General features: G+C 34.4%; 1 protein-coding gene and 1 long non-coding RNA gene across 2 annotated transcripts; one reads left to right on the forward strand and one right to left on the reverse strand.

Annotated features, from left to right (window-relative positions):
* Positions 1-263: 263 nt before the first annotated feature.
* On the forward strand, positions 264-8,897 carry LOC123562902 (uncharacterized). Its single transcript, XM_045355489.2, has 2 exons — positions 264-820; positions 1,120-8,897. Exons 1-2 carry the CDS (start codon positions 498-500, stop codon positions 2,489-2,491), a joined length of 1,695 nt encoding a protein of 564 aa, XP_045211424.2. The 5' UTR covers positions 264-497; the 3' UTR covers positions 2,492-8,897.
* A 6,200-nt stretch (positions 8,898-15,097) lies between these two features.
* Positions 15,098-17,272, reverse strand: LOC123562904 (uncharacterized). The gene is made up of 2 exons (XR_006688673.2): positions 17,107-17,272; positions 15,098-16,990 (listed from the first exon to the last, which is right to left on the reverse strand). It is a non-coding gene; the product is annotated as an uncharacterized LOC123562904 (long non-coding RNA).
* Between the last annotated feature and the right edge of the window lie 5,098 nt (positions 17,273-22,370).

Genomic DNA, 22,370 nt, shown 5'->3' on the forward strand with positions numbered 1-22,370 from the left:
CTTGCGGAGTACAGGTTTGTACTGGTACAGAATCCAGGAACACTGGTTAGGTTAACTGCCCGCCGTTACATGACTGAAATACTGTTGAAAAACGGCGTTAAACCCAAAACAAACAAAACAACCCACTATAAATGGATGGTTCGGACCAAGATTTTTCTATGTACATAAATTAACGAATAACGTATCATTAGTTAATATCATATTTATATCAAGTCTCGTAGTCACGGCATAGCTGAGTGAGACCACCCTAGGAAGAGCTGATTTTGCTTATCACAGGATTTGGTTTGTGCCAGACTTTTTTACGTACGTTCCTGTTTTGATTTGTTTTATAAGCTGGCTGAATTATGCTATTAAAACATGTTCTGTATAATGTTTTGAGAAAACCCCTCGAAATTGATCGAAATACGTATACACTTACGTAGTCGCGAACATTTACATTTAAGCCGATAAGGAAGTAATAGGATATCAAATAACAGTTTTTCCTCTATAATACAGATATGGCGGCGAGTACAAAGGACTCTGATCAGGTGTTTGACACCCATTGCACCCCATGTTCAAGGAATGGATTTTTTAAAGAAGCTACGAAATTCTGTCAAGACTGTGTGTCAAATATTTGCGTTCAGTGTGTAAAAGATCACAGTAAATTTCCATCTTTACATTCGCACCGCATTGTAGATAAGGCAGTGGCCAGAAATACGCATTGGAGAAGACAAGAACTGTTAACTGAACGTTGTAGCATACATCACGGACGGATTATAGACAGATACTGTGAGGACCATGATGAAGTTTGCTGTGGGGCATGTGTTGTTTTCGATCACAGGTAATCAGAAGTTAACAAATTTAGAATTTATGTAAATCATTTTAAGTTTTTGCCCTTTTAACTTTCACTTTTTATACCCAAAATTGAAAAAGTCAGTTTAATACCACCCATCCATTTAAAAGCTTTACATTAGCCTGCGCGTATCATTAAATAATTATCAAGGTATTATTTAACGCATAATTGCACTGCGGAGGTACAAGACATAACATGATCTTGCTTATAAACAGTAATAACCCACGATTTAAATATATTTCAAAAGGGATTTTCTCAAAAAGAAATTACCAACCAATTTATTCCAGGTTATGTGAAAATCTAAACGAAATAAAAGAATCTTCAACGAGTATTGACGTCCAAGAACACGAACATGTAAGAGAAGGCTTGGACCAAGTCATTTCAAAAATCATATTGGAACAAGATAAAAGGAGCTACTACATATCGAGCATCGACAATGAGAAAAATACTATCCTAAATGACATTGACAATTTTCAGGATGCTATGATCAAGAGAATAAAGGAGCTAACAAAAGCCTCCAGAGAGGAAGTTCTATCCAAACATACAAAACTTGTGAATGCTGTACAGCCGGATGTCAAGGAATTGGAAACTATTTTGTCGCTAGTTGAAGGAAAGTCACAAAAAATAAACACCAGAGATCTGAATGTTAAGACATTTGTAAATATAAAGAAAAGTAAAAAGGTAGTTAAGGATGTGTCTGCAACAGTAGATAAGCTGTCCACTAATTGGCAACAAAGTGTACTTGATTACTGTTTCAAACTTGAACCCTTTCGAAATGTGATAGAACTGAAATCGTTTGGTCATTTTGAAGACAACGTTAACAAACCGTTCACAGCTAAAAAACATGAGATGGTTAATGTTAAAATGAAACAGGAAGAAAAATGTCTCATCAGCGGTATCTGTTTTTTGGAAGCTGACATGGTCGCAATCACTGACGAAAGAAATAAAAAACTGAAAAGGCTGAATGGAAACTATGAGGTAACGGATTCCTTAGTGCTAGCTGGATCCCCTTCGTCTTTGTGCAAAACTGGGCCCCAGGAAGTAGCAGTGGCACTTCGAAATGAGGGGAAGGTCCAGTTTGTTACCTGTGATAATACGTTAACGCTGGGAACATCATTTAAGACAGAACAGAGGTGTGCAGGACTTTACTTTGACACAAACCATGATGAACTCTTTGTTTCTTGTGATAGCTGGGGACTTGTGAATCGCTCGAAGATTCGCGTATATAAGAAATGTGGTACCCTGTGCAAGACCATTGAAACCGAGGAAGTTGGAAATAGTCCTTCTGAAAAGAGTCTATTCTCATATCCAAAACATATCACCGTATCACCAGTTACAGGGATGATATATATTGCAGATGAAAGCAAAGGACTTATTGCTTTAAACAGGAATGGCAAGAGAGAATGGACATTTCATGATCCGAAACTAAAAGATTTATGTGGTGTTTGTCTACTACCAGGGAATCAGTTGCTGGTGACTGGTAAGTCTTCGAACAACTTAGTACAAGTAGGGAATGACGGACAAGAAGTCTGTGAGCTCCTCGATGCGACAAAAGGATTGGAAAGACCTTATACGGTGGTTTGTGATAAAAGGAATGCTAGGTTGATGGTAGGGTGTTCTTCGAATGAGATATGTGTCTATGCACTACATAGAGAGTAAATACCTTATGTTTAGGAACCAGTATCTAGCCAACCCATTTTGCTTTAAATGAGGTCATATCGCCTCTTTACTTGTTTTTACGTCACGGTGCATACTAAAATATTTCTAGAACCGACTACAATATTTGCACCGCAATATCAAATTGAATTTTAATATGTTGTCTGCCAAGGTACTTCGGACAACATAGCATATGTATTTAACTAAACGTGTTCAATATGAAATTTATACTTAGAGAAACTTTAAACGCCCCTTGATATAGGCAGTCGAACTAAAATACGAACCTCAATTAAGCACTACCTATTTTAGATATATGTGTAGTTAACTGCATTAAAGTTCAAATCTGAAAAAAAAGTAGCATTTTCTGGAAAAGAGGTATTTGAGCCGAAAAATTATCCGTGGTAAAATATTTGGAGAAAATTGCGACAACTCCCCTAAAACTTTATTGTCGGCTTAGGTTACTAGGTATCTATTATCTCCTGCAAATCATGCACGTTTCACACCCAACTTCCACTGTCTAGTGATCTACTTTCTCTCCTGGACACCATTCTGATAATACTGGTATAATACAATTATGCTACAGGTTGACACATGTCCAATTTAGGCCATCCCTGAATTAAGGTATCTTTACAGCTTCATCTGAAAACTTGGTTAGACAATCTCTTTTCAGTATAGTTTTAAAAACAGAGAAAAGTAAGTATCTTACATTGTATAAACAAATTGTTGTCTTAATACATCAAATACTGTGAGTACAGCCACTGATTATACACCGAAAAAAAACCTGAAAAGGAAAATTTGAAATTTTAAGATACCATCTCTAAGTATAGCAATATAACGATCTTACCCAGTATAAAACAACTTTTCGTACAAATGATAACAATCATAGAAATACAAAAGAATGCATTTATTGTGTGACGCGTTTAAAGGCACTGACCTCCAGATCGTTCGACAACAAAACAAAACACCTTTTTTAGATATCTGAAAATAAATGCTGTATTTCTTAAGAATGCTTTGAAACTTAATTACTGAGAGACTATATGTTACCGAAACACATGTGAATTACTTGTTTTTACTACTTTTTACTATAAATATTGAAAAGCTTTTGTAACGCTTTACTCGAGGTAAACTGCCTCGATTATGAATACATGTATTTATATTTAACGCGCATTGAACACTTAATCCTTTATAGCGTTATTGGTAACGACAGCGGATAACTTTTTTATTGCCGCGGCGGTCCCGGTTCGATTCCCGACGCGGTCATCTTTTTTTTCTTGAGTTGGCGTTTTAAAAATAGTTTAAAAAAATAAAAACTCACATTCTAATGTTCGTAATATGACCAAACTTCAATTTGAAAGAAAAATCCTTTTTTTAGCCAAAATCTGGAGGTCAGTGTCTTTAACGTCGCGCCACGAAATAACTGGTGATAGTGAAATATTAGACCAAGACAATGTGTTTAATGTCTTTACATTTTATTGTAGCAATACGCACCATTATCAGTGTATATAGTTAAATTTTGATCACACTTTGTTACTACAGTGTGTAAGATACTTATTATCTATTTTTTAATTATGCTGAAAAGAGATTGATTGAATAAGTTTGCAGACACATTTATCCAAGAAGGGCCTAAACTGTCCACCTGACAACTTGTAGTATAGTTGTGTATTACCTGTATTATCAGAAAAATAGGTCACTAGGTTGTGGTGGGTCTTTAAACTATAGACCCATCACAACCCAGTGACCTACTTTTTCCTCCTACATTAACTTCGTGAAAATCATTCTGATAATGCCGGTATAATACAGCTATACTACAAGATGACAAATGGCCAATTTAGGTCATCATTGAATAACTTCATCCGCGAAATTATTCTGTCAATCTCTTGAGATGGTACCTACACGGGGGAGGAAGTGTTACATGAAGGACGGAGTTCTTCTGATAACCTGTCATGTTTTCTTTTGATAATTGTTACAGAGTTCCTGGAAAACGTTACAGGGTTCTTTTGATATCTGTATGACAAAACAAGGAATCGGTCGACAAAATGGTAATTATTTATCTTGAAAAAGAGAGAATGGGGTGTAAAACTAAAGTTTGATGATCAAGGTTGCCTAATGTTTTGTGTTATGCGTCAGAAAAAAAACTGTTTAGTCTAATAATCAGCGCCACTTCTTTGAAATCAAGACATTTTGTAAAATATCGAAATCGTTTTCTTATCCATACATATTAATCTACTCATTCACGTTTTTCATCCTCATCACACGCAATAGCCTAATTTTAGTGCAAAGTTGCAAACATAAACCACTATTTAACAGTTTTATGCCCGATTTTTCAAATGTTACGGAGTTCCGGTGATAACTCTGAAGATGTCACAGAGTTCTTATGATAACTTTTGTGACCTACCCAAGAGGATTTAAAGGTATACTAATTAGACCCAAATGTCATGTTTGAAAATATGTGCAATTTCTGCATATTAGTTTATATGAACATAAAATTACCATGTTTTCATAACTTTATCATGACATCACTGAACATTAGGGGTTCTAACTGACCAATCAGAGAGCTGCATTTTCGAGTACCTGCCAGTTTCCACTTTGGTATAACGAAGTATATTTACAATGAATATATAGTGACTTTAGAAATAAATATCACACTATTTAAGAAATCAAACTGAGATTTTTCACTGCATATGCTCCAGATGATGCTACAAACAACAAAACTTTGAAGTTTCACTGAAATATTATATGGATTTAAATTTTTTTGTTTAGTTTAAAATTTGAGATTTTACACAGGGAGTCTATGATAAAGTCCGAGTAAAATGAAATCATCACCCAAGTGAAATTAGTATCATTCTGCAATGTTTTGGACATGTTAAAATTATGTGCTTTTTACAGAGAGCTATTTCCTTAGCAAAGGGAGACAATTTTCGCACAAAGACGTAGGGCAAAAAGACATGACCGCAGAATATAAATTACGTTGGAGTTATATATTGCATTTCAATCTATTGGATCAATAATTAGTTTGTTTAATAGTAAATATCCACCGCAAGACAAAGAAAAATATATGTAGATCTTTGCAAACCCACAGATGATATACTTTAACTAATGCGCATTATCATTGATGATTTTGGATTAATAAACTATTTTTCAGCAATTTTGATCTCGACAAATTTAGGTTAAGGAAAGTGAAATAAAGTGATAATAAAGTTTTTGTTTTATTTCCTAACATGATCTCACAGAACTTACCACCTGTCGCAATTAGCTTACATAATACTTGTAATATAATTAAAAGTCTTAGTTTTAAATAAAATGTTCAATTAACAAGGTTCAGCCTTTGATTTTGTATCCAATTATACACAAATGGGGATCAATTCATTCCGTATTCAAAAAAATAATAATCATCTTAAAATTGTTATTTTTTTATTTCTATCTATTCTTTGAATTGGAAAGTTTTTATTTGGCAATATCAAAGTGGTTCGGATGGTGAATGCAGCGGGGGGGGGGGGGGGGTAGCGGGGAGAGGTGTTCTATTTACATTCTTTATCTGTTGTCAAACGATGTTCCTATTCTTTGCGGAATTCAAGTTTATCATAATTTTCGTAATGACTTCTGCGCACGATACATTTTCGATATGAAAATGATCCAGCAAAAACATAAGAGATAAAAAAAAATAGAAATTAATTTTAGGTATTTTCCTTCAGTAGGTAGTTATAGTCCTTGATTTGATTCATATCTTACGAATTTAGATTTTTTTTATAACTACACTTTCATCGTTTTAAAAGGAAATGTCCATTTAAGTTCCAGAGTATATTCTTATAGATTTTAAAATACTAGATATCACGTGAAACGTTTATTTTTGATTCTCAAATCAGGTTCGCCTCCGAGTGCGTTCTTATTATGGCATTGATGACCGAAGGCATTAAAGTATGTCACATCAAAGCAGAATGGATTTAACATCATATTCCAATTGAGGAGAGTTGTCTTTTAAAAGCTATAAATCAGCTAAAATCTAATCAAAGTAGTGGTCCTGATAAATATTTAAATGAGTTTTTTCATTCATGGAAAAAAATATTTTATCACCTTTTTTGTTGTCACTTTTTAACATTTTTTTTTGATACAGGATTTTTTCCTGAATTTATTATTCCATTACACAAGGAAGGAACTATCAGTGATGAAACAGACTGACCCGGTTTATAGGTTGGTCAGGGCTACGGATATGCGATATTTATTGTATTTTGTCATTATTTTTGAGCATGGATCCCCTTCAGTTTGGAACCGTCCATGTTTACAAACACGTTTGTTTATTTTATGAAGAGTAAGTGTTTTAGGTAAATTGTTTACTCGTATCTTAAAGTTCAGTTTATTAGGCAAATTGGCAAAAAATATTGCCTTTGGCCATCTAACAAAGTGTAGAGAAACAGGGAACCAGATTACATGGGACTGTACGGAAAAAATACAGGGTTTTTTTTTGTACGCACGTGCATCCAATACGGTAATATATTGTACGGTCACAAAAAATACTCACATGTTGCAAATAAACGTTCACAATTGGATAAATAAAATAGATATAGAATAATAGCGCATAGCGGCAATGATTTGTCTTTTAAAAAGTCTGATTTTAGCATTATATTACAGATATCTAATATAACAGTGATGAATTTCAGTTAGTTAACTTTATGTTCAATATTAAAATCTTCGAAATTCTGTGCACCCCCACCCCCCTCCCCCCAAGCGAGCATCCGCATATTATATATACAGAAAAATTTCACATATTCATTTACGAAACGCCGAAACGCGAGTAAAGGATCAATACAGGTTAAAAAATGAAAAGAAGCATTTGCAAACCTGTACTTCAGCATTTGCAAAAAGCACAGATATATCTGAAGCATCACGTAACCAGTTGCTATTTCATAACATAGAGAGTCTATTTTTAGATCATGCATATTCATTTATTATATTAATCTCTATTCTACAGTATCAAATATTCAATGCACGGGTTAGCACTCTATACGAATTATTGTTCCTTGCCAGCCTGCTATTTAATAACATACATTTCACAATAGATTTACGTAAAAACGTACGAACATACATTGACACAGAGGCTATTTGTAATTCATAATTTTAACATGTCCAAAACATTGCGGAATGATACTAATTTCACTTGGGTAATGATTACATTTTACTCGGACTTTATCATAGACTCCCTGTGTAAAATCAAAAACTTTTAACTAAAATAAAGGTATTAAATCGATATAATATTTCAATGAAATTTCAAAGTTTTGTTGTTTGTAGCATCATCTCAGGCAGTGAAAAATCTTAATTTGATTTCTAAAATAGGGTGATATTTATGTCTAAAGTCACTATATGCGTAAGTCCAAGATGGCGGCGCCCTACTGGTATTCGGATGCCTTTGACAGTACCCTTGTATCCATTACCTGCTCATTCAAGTGTAAAATGTTGACCATAAGTGTTTCTTCTCAAAAGAAGGAAAAATAAAAAAGATATAGAATAAACAAAGATATTTCAATATAGCTCCAAGTATGTACAAGTTTATTGTTTTACTCAACTCGGATAAAAAGTCAGTGTTAAATAAATTTACTAAGCTACGTTTTGTACTAAAGGTAATGATATACTTATTCTTAATTGTATTCCATGTTAAACACTCTCATACATTGCGTGTACGTTTTTGTTTACCTATATGCTCTTATTATAAATTTCCATATAATCTGTGAAACTGTAAATGTATATTTTAACAAAGAGCTATAAAAATAAATTTTTAGTTCTTTAATTTTAATAATCATTTATGACGATGAACTGTAAATGCTTGAGTTCAAATAAAGTTTCTGTTCTGTTCTGTATGTATGTAGCTGTAAAGTCAAGAGTGAAATATTGATTAATTTCAATGTATGTTGGTGTCAGACAACATTAATGCTTATCTCCCGTTTTTAAATGATATAGAAGATGTTGGGGGGTTTTTTTTATTGAGTCGGCTAAAGGCTGAAAGCCTTTTGACGAGTCCTTGCTGTTCAGCGATTCTCTAAGCGGACCGAATAACACGTGAAGAGATGTAGTTCCATTAGATTTCTCAAACTTCAAACAGTTCACTGCATGAATGAAGTTAAGTTGTGTCAATTCCCTTTGCTATGACCAATATACGATGTAATCTGTCATATTTATGACTTGTAATTGTGCAATACTCGGATGTAACTTATTAAGCATAAATGTGCATTTTAAGAATTGCGCAGGCTTACAAAGCTTGGGTAACATCCAGCGAAAGACAAAAAAATAGTTCCACAGGGCTCCAGATAAGATGCGTATTAGCGTAAATTACGTATAGAAATAATGCAAATACGCATGTCTAATAATTTCTAAGCGTATAAAAACGTATATAAAATTACAGAAACGCACACAATGCTTTTTTAAAAACAAAATCTGAATCGTCTGGATGCGTTAGGTAACATAGCCGATCAGCCTTAATTCTCCCACATTGAACGTAAACACGCATCGTATGATTTCTATAAACTTTGCGTGGGTTGAATTTTGCAGTCAGTAAACGGATAAATTATCGGAAGAAGAAGCTCTTACTGGTTTGTTTAGTTACTACTGATATTAAAAATGATTTTAATTCTTATTTTTCGAGAAATAAACAAATCGGCGAAACATTAAATTGTATTTTTTTGTAGTTTTTGAAATCGAAAGTAGATCGTCTATGTTTGGCTGCTTTCACGAAACGAAACAACTTTTTTATGAAAAGATTTAAATAAGAGGTAATTTAACCGTAAACTTCAATGTCAGATACTGCCAATTGCTGCTAAATGTCTTCGTATCATCACAATTTGTAAAATATATTGTTGAAACCGGAGAAAAGTGTAATCGTATCCGGATATGATATTTTGGGTAAATATCGAGCTGTGTTATGAAATTTTAAGAAAAAAACTAAAAACAAACTGAAACTGGTAGACTATACTGTCAGTACATCAATCATTAGCCGACTCAGGCCCTTCAGGCCTTTGATATAAATAATGGATATGAAGGTATAGACGTACACATGTTTAAAATGTTTTTGATTCTATATGTTGACGATGTTGTTATATTTGCAAATAGCAATCGTGAATTACAAAATAGTTTAGATGCACTGTATGAATATTTTAACGATGAAACTGGTTGTGAATACAGAAAAAAAAAACACAACAGAATTATGATTTTTCGAAAAGGTGTTCATTTACAACGTAATCTATTGTTCAATTATAATGGAAACCCGTTTGAAATAGTAACAAATACATATTTAGGTATTGTTTTTACAACCTGTGGATCTTTTTCTGAAGCTCAAAAAAAAAAAAAACACTCGCTGGCCAAGCTTTAAAAGCGAAATGTTGAAAATGAACAATTTACTGATATTTAAGTAAAGCATAGCAAAATAAAGTTTATCAAATAAATCCAAAGTAAAGCATAGATTGGATTTATTTGATAAACTGGTATCGCCGATTTTAAATGATTGAAGTGAAGTGTCGAGTTTTATTCAAGGTAACGCTATTGAAAGAGCTCATATACAGATTTGTAAAAATATACTAAGTGTAAAGAAATTTTATATATGGTGAGCTAGGTAGGCAATTTTTTCAATATGTAAGATTTTTCAAGATTATAAAGTACTGGATTAAGATTTTACATCCAACCGATGATAAATACATTAGAAAAGTTTATCTTGTGTTTAAAGAAGATACAGAGAGTAATCCTAACTGAAAAAAGAATGGTGTTCATTGGTGAAAGATTTACTTTGTATACTTGGTTTTTATGAGGCTTGACTATCCCAAGACGTTGGAAATATAAGTCTATTCCTAAGTATGATTAAACAAAGAAAGAATAAAAGATCAGTTTAAACAAAATTGGTCTGGAGGACTATATGATTCTAGCAAAAATTCTTTTTACAGAAGTATCTCAAATTTTCAAATCCAACCTTATTTAACCTTGATTAGTATTAAGGGGCCTCCGTGATTAAGGTCGCTGACTTCAAATTACTTGCCTCTTAACGATGTGGGTTCGAACCTCACTCGGGACGTTGAATTCTTCATGTGAGGAAGCCCTCCAGCTGGCTTACGGAGGGTCGGTGGTTCTACCCAGGTACCCGCTCGTGATGAAATAATGCACGGAGGGGCACCTGGGGTTTTCCTCCACCATGTGTTTCAAAGTTAAGACTATCTTCTCATTGATTAAATGTTGAAATGGTAAGATGGACGAAACCAGTAAGTATTCCGTTAAAGTCAAAGAAATATTAAATACATTTTATAGCTCTTTGGTTAAATGAAAGAATATGTAACCGCTATAGTATTTTAGAAGATGAGTTTTATTTTGTTTTAGAATGTACCATGCTTTCTGACTTAAGAATAGACTACATACTTACTATTGGAGACGTCCAAATATGTTGACGCTCATAGAACTATTTAATACCGATATTGTTAAATTAGTAAGGACTTTAGTATATTCGTAGATAAGGCTTTTGAAATTAGATCCGATTTTTTTTATAGTGATTCAGATATATAATGATATTAGCAAAGTTGCATTCATCTCTGTAGTAACTATGTGTTTTAAATACATGTTCATGTGTTTGATATTACAATTGTACATACATATAATGTCCTTAAGTTGGTCTTGTATTTCGGTTTTGGCCAGACCAAAACATATACATATTATAAACCGGCTGTATGAGTCCCAAAATTGTAGTTATTACATACATTATCTGTTTAGCCGAATATGTAATTTTGCTGAGTCGTAGCTGGTGATCCATGCTTGTAACGTTTTATCATGGTGAATTGTATAAAATTGATTTAATCATAAGTGATATCTACCCAATAACTAATATATTATTTGGTATGTAATTACATTGACAAAAATTATTGTCAGCAGCCATTGTCATTGTCAAAGTTCTGTTTATATACTTGTAAGTGTATCATAATTCGCATTTATATATAAGTAATTATAAGTAATATTTACCCGATAACTCGAAATGCACTGTGGGTATTTGTATTAAATTTCATACCGCAGGTCACTGTCATTGTCAGATATGGTTTAAAGTGGAATTATATGCATTTTTCAAGTAAAAATCCAGCTGAAATAGATGTGTGTATAAAAAGGGTGGAGGAAATTATAGCTTATAACCCAATATACCAGACATTTACTGTTACCAGTACGAAATAATAACTTTCCAAATATTGCTTTGTCATGGATATTAATGGCATGATATCATAATCATATAGTAGTAGTTTATAGTTGTCAAAATTCATGTGTAAAATCATGTTATATACACCGCCATATAATGTATCACAATGTCCTCTTGGGTCTAAGACCTTCTGGAATTTATATGAATACACTTGTAAAAACATTCAGGATTATGTCCAGACAATCAATTATAACAATACCACCTGTTCTGAGTGCATTCACAGTAGAAAAATATTGATGAAAAAAATTCTTTACGGGCTTGTTTACATTACAAAATCTATAATAACTTCATTTCTGGTATGGTTTTTGTATTTTTGTAAGCTCATGATAAAGAGCATATAATTCTATATTACACTGATCTTTTAGGATAAGTTTTAGACTCTTGACTAGTCTTGGATTTTGAATTTACTAAAAGACAAAAGAAATTTTAATGTAGCCTTTTTCAAAGTGTTGAATGTAGACTAAACTTACAATGCATTCTGTTGAATATATTTACGTGTGAATACTTTCAATAAAGACTATAATTGGTGAAATCTTGAGTAGTCCATTTTGCTTCAGATATTTTTAGATGGTCATTTTTCACCGCGTCCGATCGTTACTTTGAAAAACCGGATCAGTAATGCATGATCTCGTATCAAATGGAGCGGTTTTGGTCATTTTGGGTAAGAAAATTGTCCCTAAATTATTGTCGACGACGGCATACAGCAAATGTGTTCCTGACATTGTGGAATACTCGTTGCTATTCGTTTTCCAGCCACTCTATTTTTCTCAGTTAATTCATTTCTAAATAACAGAAAAATACGGTGTCGTTGATCATATTTCAACGACGTTAACGATGCCTTGACTTCATCAAGATGCTTTCATTAAGTTTGCGTTAATTTATATTTGTATACTTTTGATAATTTTAACGAACAATTTCTAAGTCATAAGAAATTGTTTAGTTCGAATACTGAAAGTAGTATAAACACACGACAAGAATCTCAGACAGGGTGCGCACCATGAGCAGTAGGTCTTTATCCAATGCGTTATAGATTGTCGTTAACGTCGAGTCGCGGATTTATTTTGTTTTCTCTCTCGTCCTTCGCTATCTTTTAGCAATTCCGGGCCATTTGCGAGACATCTGTACCACTTGAAGATCAAAACGCAGATAACCGAACCTTGTCATGGCGTCTGCTTCATTAGTTTATTATTTCAGATGATGTTTGTCAAAATCTCTACATCACTAAGCAAAGGTCTGTTTGTCTATGCGAGCCGATGACGACTTTACGTGAACTACCAACAGCAATACTCATTTAGTCCAGACGTTGTTTATTTCCGCTTTCCACGTCCAAATGACGCCATTCTTTTGGCGTATGTCGCCTTGATGTTGTGGTTCTCAGATGAAAAAGCGACTGCGCCGGTTATGCGTAGCTATGGTAATTAAAACGTTCTATATGCGCTCTGTATGTCTACAAAAATGTTACGAAAAAATGTAAGACCGAATTACACAAAGATTGCGAATTCCAAGCATATATCTCTCATTGCACTGTACACAAAAGGCGGCTTTCGACAGCAAAAGTCTACGATATTTTCGAACAGCCCTCGGACTAGATGACGAATGTCATCTAACATGTTAAACATTCATATTGCAACAGTTTAATTGCCAACGTTTTCAAAATACGGGTGGTAGATCAGGGGAATGTCTCGAAAGAGGGGAATTTCGAAAACAGAGGAAATTAAACTACATTGTATATATATTTCCAGCTTCTGTCTCAGCGGGACAGTATCAGAATAGAATGTCACACAATCTTTATTAAAATCACACATTTTGGACAGGAAACTGGCTCTCCGGCCTATTTTTTTCGAAAACACAGGTCGACATGTTTTTCCGGTAAACATTTTGCCAACCTTTTTTTGCGAAAAACATAATTATGAATAATTTACTACTATTCTCTACTCACAGTCCAAATTGGATTACCTGCTTGGAAAATCAACCTTGTGCACAGTTTCCATTTGCTGTTTAGACGGCGCATTTTGTCGTCGTTGAAATTGATATAGAAACCTTATAATCAACAAATACATCTTGATAAGGAGGTTCAATTCTTTAATGGACAATGCCATTTTTAGCTCAGCTGATTTAAAAAAAAAAATTGATGAGTTATTGTCATCACTTGATCTTCGTCGGCGTCGGCGTTGCCTGGTTAAGTTTTATAATTAGATCAGCTTTTCTCCTAAACTATCAAAGCTATTGCTTTAAAACTTGCAACATTTGTTCACCATCAAAAGCTGACTCTATGAAGCAAGAAACATAACTCCATCCTGCTTTTTGCAAGAATTATGACCCTTTTTGGACTGAGAAAATATCAGATTTCTTGGCTAAGTTTTATGTTTAGGTCAGCTTTTCTCCAAAACTATCAAAGCTATTGCTTTGAAACTTGCAACTCTTGTTCACCATCAGAAGCTGGCTCTACACAGCAAGAAACATAACTCAATCTAGCTTTTTGCAAGAATTATGGCCCCTTTTGGACCTAGAAAATCAGATTTCTTGGTTAAGTTTTGTGTTTAGGTCAGCTTTTCTCCAAAACTATCAAAGCTATGGCTTTAAAACTTGCAAGACTTGTTCACCATCAGAAGCTGACTCTGTACAGCAAGAAACACAACTCCATCCTGCTTTTTGCAAGAATTATGGCCCCTTTTGGACTTAGAAAATCAGATTTCTAGGGGTTAAGTTTTGTGTTTAGGTCAGCTTTTCTCCTAAACTATCAAAGCTATGGCTTTAAAACTTGCAAGATGTTCACATCAGAGCTGACTCGTACGCAGAAACACAATCCATCTGCTTTTTGCAAGAATTATGGCCCTTTTGGACTTAGAAAATCAATTTCTAGGTTAGTTTGTGTTTAGTCAGCTTTCTCCTAAACTATCAAAGCTATTGCTTTAAACTTGCAACACTTGTTCATCACAAGTTGACTCTGTACAGCAAGAGACATAACTCCACCTTGCTTTTTGCAAGAATTATGGCCCCTTTTGGACTTAGAAAATATCAGATGTCTTGGTTACGTTTTGCGTTTAGGTCAGCTTTTCTCCTTTACGGTCAGAGCTATAATTATTTGCCATTAAAAGCTGACTCTGCACAGCAAGTTCCGTAACTCTACATTGCAAGAATCATTTCCCCTTTTTGACTTAGAAAATCATGGGTAGGACAATATTTCTATTATACAGAGACAAAAAAATCAATGAGCGTCTACAACCGCAAGGCGGCGCTCTTGTTTTAATTTTCGTCAATGAAAACGAATACCTCACTGCTGAGAGATTCATGTGTACACCACGTATGCATTATTTTTACAGTGATAAACGGTTCTCGTATTTTGGATTCTGACTGACAAGACAGTCAGAATAAGTCTATTTAGACTGGCCATCACTCCTAAACACCTAATATGATTTTTATTGCATTTTATGAACAAAAAAAACATACTTTTTTTCACTTCTGAAAATCAAACGTTCGCACGTTTGTCAGTGCATATTCCCAGCAACTCGCCTGACTTGATGGATAACCTTAGGACGGCCAGCACATATTTATGCGATCCTGCCAGGCATCATCTACATCATCTACAAAAAGATATTTGAGCTCGGAATAAACACAAATCCTACAGGGGTTCGTAACGGACCTAGGGTACATTGATAATTTTGGAACTTCATCAAATCGCTCGAAAGGTCGTTTCTGTTGTTGTCTGAGAGTGTCAGTATATGCCTCGGATGTAGACCTAGACATTTCAGAAATGTTTTCTTGTTACATTTTCTGTTCCGGTAATAGCTGTTCCGTGTTATCAGAATTTTGCTGTTCCGCGTTTTCTTGTTCCATTTCATGTTCCGGTAATTTTTCGATCACTATTTTTGGTGACTGTTCCGCGTTTTCTGGAGGTTCTAACTTGCCATGCTTTCTCTCTGGTGTTACGTCTCCTGGCCTTGGGCGCTTTCTTCCGGGTTTGAGTGTGGATTGTCTATCGTTTTTCCTAACAACTCCAATATTTTGGTGGTCGAAGTATTGCGGCTTTAATGCCATTCGCATTCCGAGCTTGACAGACAAAATACGTATGCAATTTTTTTAAGTGAACACGAACAATTTTCCGAGGGATATAATCTAACCGTGTATATTGCTTTTGTGTTCATAATTGTGAAAGCACCAAGCTTTGGCGAGAAGGAGATGTGGTCTTGTTCCACTAACTGTTTTGCTCTTAAAACCCTTGTATTTGACGAATGTTCATTTTCAGGTTGTCTTAAAGTCTCAGAGCTTCTTATAAATTCATTATTTTTATAGAGGTAACCATGTCCTTTGCATGACAAACTAGTTTTCTTGACTCAAAAACTTCAGTTGGTGTGCCAAACTTTTGGTAAGTTTCCAAGACCTGCCCTACCTCGTCTGCACTCCTCGGAATAAAATCCGTATATGAGCTTCAAGGACATCATTAAACAATCCAATGGGACTTACAATCCAATGGGACTTCTTTCCAATTCTGGAAGACTTTCAATAGAAAATTGAAACCTTCTGATAGGTTTGTAGTTACGCCATTGTTTTCGTAAAAAGCACACTTGTTGCTAATTGAACAAAGCAGAAGTAGTCCAGCTTTGTTTCGACGTGGCGTTCAAAATATTTTATGAACCCTTCCTCCCATGAAGACTTTTTCTCTTGAATTATTGTTTGACATTCTGCTTTTGTCTTTGCTCTTAGGATATCATATAAATCGTTAATGTACCTTTTCCTGTGTATTTTAGGGTAATTTTCTGCTATCCAGCGTTGTACATCGTGTCGCAAATGTCTCCAACAGCCCAACTGTGTTAGCGATGTCTGCTCTCTTATCGACCTTACTATAGCCGATTCCATATCTGTCACTATCGGCAGGCCTTTAATATTTCTGACAAGGGAATTCAACTTTCGAAAGAAAGTGTCGTGTGTTTCTTGAAGTTTCCGCTCGTGTATTAAAAACATGCCTGCAACAACTGGGTTTTGTTCAAACATATTATGTTTGAATACAAGTGGGGATACATAAAATTCACCGAGAGAAAAGGTTGTATCATAGCTAAAAAAAGAAAGTCTGGGTCTTTCAATTTGGCTACAACATGTAATTCTTCAATCATCTCACTGTCACAAACTACAACACAGAGGTCTGGATATGTCGACATATATTGCACAAAGCTGCCCTCATACGCTAATTCGTGTGTATTATATATTGCGTCTCTTGAAAGCCGTACATCTTGCTGCTGTTTTGCTGATATTTTGGAGATTTTCTAGGAAGTGGTTTCCGCGATCCTAGATTGCTCCAACTGAAATGTAACCGAGTAGCTTGTGACAGTAATTTTAAACGAAAAACTTAGGTATCATTGTTAATAAAACAAGATCTGAAAATGAAACACATTCATGAGTGTTAACAAAATCTTACCTATGCCCATTCGTAGTCCAGTCAGTTGACGTCAAAGGTTCAGCTTTGTAAACATAAATATCACCGCCTGATGGTCGAAATGGTATCTCACTGACGGTGTCTTTGCTTTTCAGCAATGTTAAGATCTCGTTCAAACACAAAGGGACATGTTTGAATAGTTTTTCATCATCTGGTATCATGGCTTGCGCCATGATGGCGACTCTAACTCTGACGTTGCTACGGAACGACGTCACGTCTTAATTGTTACAATTTACGTTATGACGTACACTATTTTTATTTGTTCTAAATAGCGAGTCCTAAATCTATTCCATAATTGTTCCGTAATTTACTGTCCCGTAACAGTTACTAAAAATAGAAGTGTTCCGTGTTCCGTTTTTTTAAATTCCTGTTCCGTCAAAAATATACAGTTCCGTGTGCTAAATATGTTCTATTTTTAGATTTTTCTTTTGGAAAATCCGTTTTCTTTTGGAAAATCCGAAAAAATAATCTAAAAATAGCAGTGTTCCGTATGTTTTTTTTATTATTTTGAACTTATTCGTTATATATAGATCTATATATTTTCCGTTTATTCTAAAATAGTGGTAATGTTCCATATTTTGATACACTGTTCCGTATTTTTATTCTGTTCCATTCAAAATTATTCCGTAATATATGTTCCGTCTTTTTAATTTCTGTTCCGTATATTGTATTGTTTCATTCCATTCCGTTCCGTGTTTTAGTAATGGGCCCATCCGACGCTAATACGTTTTAATTCGTTAGGGCTGCGGAACGGATATAAAATGCAGAAACATATAGATTTTAGAAATATTCTAATATATCCTAAACATTATTTGAAATATTGCAAATCATATAGCTAATGGCTACACTATACCAAGACATTATAAGTCAAAAACACTTAAAATAAGTTTTGAACAGTACCACAATAACAAATCTAATTCTAAATCTTATTAAATATTCTAAAATTGTATTAATTAAACTAAATTATTTTAAAACAAAAACAAATGCTTAATGATATTCAAAACTTCTACGAAGATACTGATTGCCTTCTGACCGACACCTATAGTTGATGAAAACATTTTGCTAAAGAAATAATAATAACATCTTTAAGAAGATCATTTGGAAGCATAGAATACAACCAAGCAAATAAATAGCAGGCTCGGTTTGACTGAGTCTGTTAATGGGAGGAAATGAAATGTGAACCACCCCTCAGACCACCTAGCACCAGCTTAAGCAAAATTCTATAATAGTAAAAATGAATGGACTCAATGATCCCAAAGGACCAGAAAATATAACAACAATAAATCGGAGTACAGGGAGACTTTTTATAATCATCACATGACGCATACAGACCGTTGTTGTGATAGTTGAAAAAAAACTGAAGATAATACTTTGGAAGTATAGAACACAACCAAGCAAAATGATAGCAGACTTGGCTTGGTTGAGTCTGATAATGAGAGATAATGGAATGTGAAATTGCCCTCACGCCCCTTGCACTGGCTTAAACGGTGTTCTTTTATAGTAAAATTGAATGGATTGGTTAAAGTTGTTGAACATCTGAAGCTAAAATCATGACGAAATGTTTCAAAAAAAAAAATGGACTGCACACAATTTGAGGCAGCAGTGTTACAGGAATTACATTCTGCACGTGGCTTACGATATTTTGACTTTAATGCGACCTACTTGCTCCCTTGTCTGTCAGTAGACACAACATTGTGCGCACCAACTCTCCTCATCCCCTTGACACAATTTAATAAAACTTCACACAAGTGATCAGTTGTCAATGGTGCATGTTGGGTTCCTTCAGAAAAAAAGCAGAGTTACGGGACTTGTTTTTTTGTTACTATGTCTGCATATGCAATCTTGCGCGCGCCTAATCTCATGAACCCATGCATACAATTTTATGAAACTTCACACAAGTGATCAGTACCAACCCTAGTTGTGCATGGTACATGTTACGATCTTTTAGATAAATATTCCGCAGAGGTATGGGACTTTGTTTTTTGTTACTATGCTATATACATAGAGTCTGCATATGCAATCTCGTGCGCGCCTTATCTCCAGAACTATAGCACACAATTTAATGAAACTTCACGAAAGTGTTCAGTACCAGCTTTGCTTGTGCATGGTGCATGTAAAGTTCTTTCAGAAAAAAATTCTGCACAGTTATGGGATTTCGTTTTTTATAACTATACTATACCGGTATACATACAGTCCACATAATTATGCAATCTTGTGTGTCTGTGCGTGCTGGGGTACATTTATCAGCTTCATGGATCGCTCTAGTTTGATGTGGTATCATTAAATGTAACTAAAATATTGGATTGTTTGAAAGTATGATCATGCCAATATTATCATATGGATCAGAAATATGGGGGTTTCATAAGCAACAGATATTGAAAAAGTACATCTAAAAATTCTAAAACAGCTATTGGGTGTTCGACAACAGACTACTACCCCCGCTGTATTGGAAGAACTAGGCAGATGTCCATTATCAATAATACGCAGAATCAAAATGACCCAATACTAGCATAGAATTAGTAAGACTCCAAATACATTAGCAGTATGTGTTAGATTCTAACGGTAATCCAATAAATAATTGGTCTAAAAATGTCAAAAATCTATTAGCTGACTTAGGATACACATACCTGTGGAATGATGTAAATGCGATAACAATACATATCAATAATGTCATACAGAGACTTTGTGATCAATATTTTCAACAATAGTGTTCTGAGTTCAATTAGAGAGTAATAATATGTTCAAAAGTGACTTTGTTCAAGAAAAGTACCTCACTGTTATAGAAAATGAAAAGTATAGAAAAGCTTTACCACGTTTGAGAACGGTTCTTCGCATAAATTAGCAACTGAAGAGGGGAGATATACAAACATTGATAGGAATCAACGTTTGTGTACCAAATGTAATATGCTTTTATGCTCTCGGATACCCGGCATGAATACTGTTGCATAAAAATACAATTGTCCACAGAGTACACACATAAAACAGTTAAACAGAAGTAATAACAATTTGATAATTCCGATGTTGGTAAACCAAACAAATATTTTAAACACTGACTATTAATTCTAATGGGAAACCATTGATGTGAACACCTTGGAGAACCAAGTTTTTTTTTCTTTTCTAAAAACTCACTACAATCGTATATTGATAATTTAAAAGCATTTTTACCAATAAAATCATTTCGAAACTAAATATGCAAATTTACATTAACCAATGAAATACCAGCATCCTTTCTTAACAACATAAATTATCAAGGATTTCAAACCTAAACAAGAGTTACTTTATAATGTCCTGATAAGCCTTAATATAATGAAAATATCTGGACAATATAGACAACATTTTATCTCCATAAAACCTTTTAATTCTTGACAGGTGTTTCTTGGGAAGGGAGCTATTTGTCAGAATAATTTGTATATTTGATATATTGATAACGTAACACATAAGCACAGATAGTGTTTGACTCCCATTTCATGCTATCATTGCTATAATTATTGTTTAATTGCTATAAATTATAGCATTTTAGTCATTTATGGACGATTGGGTTAATTACTGTGTTAGCTGGATCCCAGCATCAGACATTATGTTATATATGGGTGCATTCGGCATACAAACCCGTGTAACTCTGACTAGATCACCCGAGTTCACATGAGTGACACGAGTAACAATTGTAGTCCGAACGCTTTATCGAGTATCTGAAAATGATGGAGAACGTTACCTATATGCTAACAGTTCAAAAGCTTCTGAGCTGTAACAATAGCAATAATAAAGAATCGTTGCTACTTTTGACACATAATGACTTCATTTTCCAAAATAAACAGCTGATCAGACGAGACAGTATCCCTCGTATCAGAAATTATGTTGAATTAGTGGACTATATGTTTTATGTATGCGATACAGTGCTGTTAGTTGATTACATTGCCGCTGCGTGTATCTTACATAATGTTTGCATTTTCAATGACAATTAAATAAATGATTTTTGTGAAGAACCTAATAGCGAGCTCGAAGAGCAGGCCCAAAGGGCCTGCTCGAGAATCGAGCTTTACGGTAACGCAAGTATACTTTCACACTTGGTGATGGATTTGAAAAGTTTCGTCGGAAGTTTTAAAAAAGCGCACCCTAGCGGACTGGTGCTTACAGGAAGTACTTCTTTCCGGAGTGAATACAGAACTTCATTCAATTGCTAAAAATTATTCATCACTCAACAATAATGAAAGAATGATTTCCAGTTGTTTGAAATAAATATTATTTGCATTTAAAAGATCAAGCATCGGCCAGAAAATGGAAAAAATGTTATTAATAAGCAGAAAGAAACGGGAACGCGGTAATGACGTCACCGTGACACCGGCTTCCCATACATTTTGCAACGTATGATATTCACTGTTATAGGCATGGTGACACTAAATGTAGACTTTTTCAAGTGAATAGGTTCTCCTGAATTCTTGTAACTAGTGAATAGTTTCTTTGTGACAAATAAATGATGCATACTATTTTTTAGATAAATCCGATTTCTTTGAGCTCGCTTTGAGGCTTTGCCTTAGTTCATATTATAGATATGTTTGATGACCATAATGAGGACAGACAGTCTGGTATCGTTGTTAGAGATGAACTGGTACGACTTCTGTCAGAGTGAAAAATCAGACTGGATTATTATCAATCGACTTTTCAGATTCTGGGATCAAGTAATACTTGACTTGGAAAAAAATGTTTAGCCCATAATGTTTAATAGACTAGAAATTTCTATTTTATGTTAATTTATACTTTAAATCATTTCCGAAGCAAGAATATATTAATCCTCTTATATCTTCACATGACTCTACTAACCCGGACCATTTCAAATTAAAAGGGTGTTTGGTATAATTATTTTTTTTTTCATTGTTGTGACTGAAATTCATTTAAGGAAACAGTGGAGCCCTGATCTGTTTTGCGGTGTTCAATCTGCACTGTTTGCCAAGACCCATTTATAGGAATCGCTCTGGACGGTAACCATTGCCACGCAAGTGTTAGAGAATCCCTTTTCCTCATTTGAAATGAATACCAGGGACAGTTGCTGATACATTTACCATTTTCAACTACTTTTGTATATCTTGACAGGTGATCGAATCCACAACTTTTAGCCAGGGACGTTGATATCACCATGTCCATTGAAGAAATATGTTACGAAAATGAATAAGCTCAACTCTGCTGGCTGTCTCTATTCCCCTATGCTAATGAATTTCTTTCCTTTTTTTTAATAAATTGTCTTTGTTTAA

The sequence above is a fragment of the Mercenaria mercenaria genome, chromosome 2 (assembly GCF_021730395.1).
Source record: "Mercenaria mercenaria strain notata chromosome 2, MADL_Memer_1, whole genome shotgun sequence".
Taxonomy (NCBI): Eukaryota; Metazoa; Mollusca; class Bivalvia; order Venerida; family Veneridae; genus Mercenaria; species Mercenaria mercenaria.

Excerpts from the sequence above, each read along its gene's own strand:
- LOC123562902 (XM_045355489.2), top strand. The coding sequence starts at position 498 with ATGGCGGCGAGTACAAAGGACTCTGATCAGGTGTTTGACACCCATTGC. Across the intron at positions 821-1,119 it reads TGTGTTGTTTTCGATCACAG|GTTATGTGAAAATCTAAACG; the intron begins GTAATCAGAAGT and ends AATTTATTCCAG.